The sequence below is a fragment of the Megalops cyprinoides genome, chromosome 13 (assembly GCF_013368585.1).
Source record: "Megalops cyprinoides isolate fMegCyp1 chromosome 13, fMegCyp1.pri, whole genome shotgun sequence".
Lineage (NCBI taxonomy): Eukaryota > Metazoa > Chordata > Actinopteri > Elopiformes > Megalopidae > Megalops > Megalops cyprinoides.
This window is the reverse complement of record NC_050595.1, coordinates 35,001,000-35,003,682: the sequence shown is the minus strand read 5'-3', so window position 1 is coordinate 35,003,682 and position 2,683 is coordinate 35,001,000. Positions and strand designations below refer to the sequence as shown.

At 40.9% G+C, this 2,683-nt stretch overlaps 1 protein-coding gene across 1 annotated transcript; it reads left to right on the top strand.

The window, feature by feature from the left end:
* The first annotated feature begins 1,415 nt into the window (after window positions 1-1,415).
* Window positions 1,416-2,147, top strand: LOC118787737 (rab15 effector protein-like). Its single transcript, XM_036543368.1, has one exon. It carries the CDS (start codon window positions 1,416-1,418, stop codon window positions 2,145-2,147), a length of 732 nt encoding a protein of 243 aa, XP_036399261.1.
* The last annotated feature ends 536 nt before the right edge of the window (window positions 2,148-2,683 follow it).

Below are 2,683 nucleotides of genomic sequence, written 5' to 3'. Positions count from 1 at the left end.
CAAAGGTTTATGTCATCATGTAGTTGAGGCAGAGACACTTGCTGTGTTCAAGTCCAGACTTGATGCAGTTTTGGATTCTTTTCAATTGTAATGGCGAGCTTAGTTGGGCCGAATGGCCTGTTCTTGTCATTATATTTTCTTATGTTATTATTATTGACACAATAACAGCTTTGATGTTAATTGATGGCTCATCTTCAGCACTAATTTATACAACGTAATTTCATACTTCTAAAAAGTCTCCTTTTGGGCTAAATATTATATTGCTTTCACTGCTGACAGAGCTTGTTACTACATATGAGTGTGCTAAAATCAAAAGCCACTTTTAACCAGTAATGTTTTGTGATGCTTGATGTTCTGTCACATGGCTTGAAGCACTCAGCTGATGATTGGCTTGGTGAAAGTCCAGCTTCCTGCTAACTCACACTCACACTTCTGGCTTTCAGCGGTCGCTAAATCAGGAGGAGCTGGTGAAGAAATAGAGGTGGGGTGAAGTCACAGCATTCTAAGGCAATATGCCTGCAGATTAACATGCCAGCCTGACTGAGGAAAACATCCCTATCACTTGCAAGCTCTAAAGCTTTTCTGCCCTCTTTTTAAACTATGCCACAGAGTTTCACACTAATGTTAGTGGTGTTCTTCTGCAAGTGTTCGCCTCATGGTGAAATTGCTGTTGTTTTTCTCTGGCTCTAGTGTTGAATGCATTTGATGTTTTGATGTTATGGTGTTCTCCTTTAGAAAAACACACAATCAATAAACAAAGACTTTTCTATTTCACATAACCATATTCAAATTTTCTATTTTATCTGTAGCTGCTAAGTGTTTTATCTGCATCACTTGTACACTGTAATGCTGCTTTCATCAAACACTCAACACTCAAGCGGATGTTGTCTTGGGCAAGCCAAAAACAGGTTTTTTGAGCTACCTACAGATTTACATAGAAAACAGGCATGTATTTGCAATGGGAATAACTGTCATAAAGAAAACAGAAGCACCTAAATGAATGGATATCCTAGTGCTTATAGAGAAACAGCCCTTTTTGAATATAGTGGACTGTTTGAAAGTCAAAATAATTACATCATCTCCAGACTTAATTGAAACCAACACACATTTTTCAATAGGTACCCAGAGAGAGCAGTGGTGCATGCTTCAGTGCGCCTGACAAAGTTAACACGGTGAGTTTTATTACTACTTTTTCAAGGCGGGGGGGGGGGGGGGGGGGGGGGGGTCCTGTATGTTGTGGGGCAAAAAAAAAGAATATATGGATTTTTAAGAAATGCTAATCATGATAATTGGCAAAATAGTAATAATCACTTGTGTTTTAAAGGTGTCCTTTTAAAGATTAAAGGCAAAATTAATATGCTTATTTGTAATTTCAGTGGATATGTGAAACAACACTTTAATCCAGTGCTGTAAATATGCGAGAAGCAGAGAGCAAACTAGGAACCAATCTCAGGGTGCTGGAAGACCTCTTTAGGAAGCAGGGAGTGATCCCAAAGGACTTCACCGAACTCTTCAGTGACAGTGTTCACGTGGTGTCTGCCAGAACGCAAGAGTACCTCCTCTTCAAGGACCCCAAGAATAAGCTCTGCCCCAGCACCAGAGCTCTGAGCGAGATCTTCTTGATGACCTACATGGCCCGCAGTGTGCAGCTGTGCATGACTGACACACTCAGCTGCACCATCATGACCAGGGAGCAGAGGATCTTGCTTGGTGCTGACTGGGTCTGGGCTGTTGTCAAGGGGAACAGCAGGAACCCCAGGGTCCAGCTGACTGTGCATGTCTTCGGCCAGCCCATACCAGAGGGTGGTGCTGCCAACGTACTCACGGAGGTCTACACAGAGACCATGGAGACGGCCAGGATGGAGTGGCCCAACAAGTCCAAGGCAAAGAGGATGATCGACTTCTGTTCCTCCATAGCCAAGGACTGCTACACCCTCTTCCTCTTCTTTGGCCACGAGGGGGACATCTATGGAGTGCTGAGCAACAACTTCCGTGCAGCCCCTGGCAAGCGCACCCAAATCGACCGGGCTTTCCTTTGGAGTTTCTTCAAAGGGTCGCGTTACCTGTTCACACCAGCAGGCATGCTGCTGTCTGTTGTCAATAAGAAACAAGAGGAGTCTCTGACAATGCTCGTCAAATTCAGCTGACATTTCCTCTGCAGTCATAATGAAACAAAGCCACTCCAAACAAACAGGTAACCCTCAGAAGTGGCATTCAGGTCAAAGCAAAATCATTAGTCACAATGTACCTATGTACAGCTGTTTTCTCAAAGTTAGGACTTTGGAAGAAATACTGACCAAAAAATGTGTCTAGATATTTTATTTTGGGAGAAATAATCTGGCTTCTATTGCAAGCCAGAAAACAGCTTTGTGAATGATGAAGTTTATTTCACTTTATTATTTATTAATTTAGTTTTGTTGCAGTGTGTCTTGCTCTTATGAGGATGATCTTGTAAATGAATGAATCAATATTATGTTTAGAACAAAATCATTGTATATCAATGTATTTTCAGACATGGGATATTGTGTTTGAATGTTTGAAAAAAATCATCAATTCAAAAGTATTCAGTTAAAAGTATGAAAACATCAAATTTGAAAGAGCTACTTTCAATGATGAATACATATAAAAAACATAAATCCATCAATATTGCTTTGGAATTCTCTTACAATTCGTCTAAAAATAC

What these genes read in the sequence shown, in the direction of transcription:
- LOC118787737 (XM_036543368.1), top strand. Translation starts at nt 1,416, where the DNA reads ATGCGAGAAGCAGAGAGCAAACTAGGAACCAATCTCAGGGTGCTGGAA.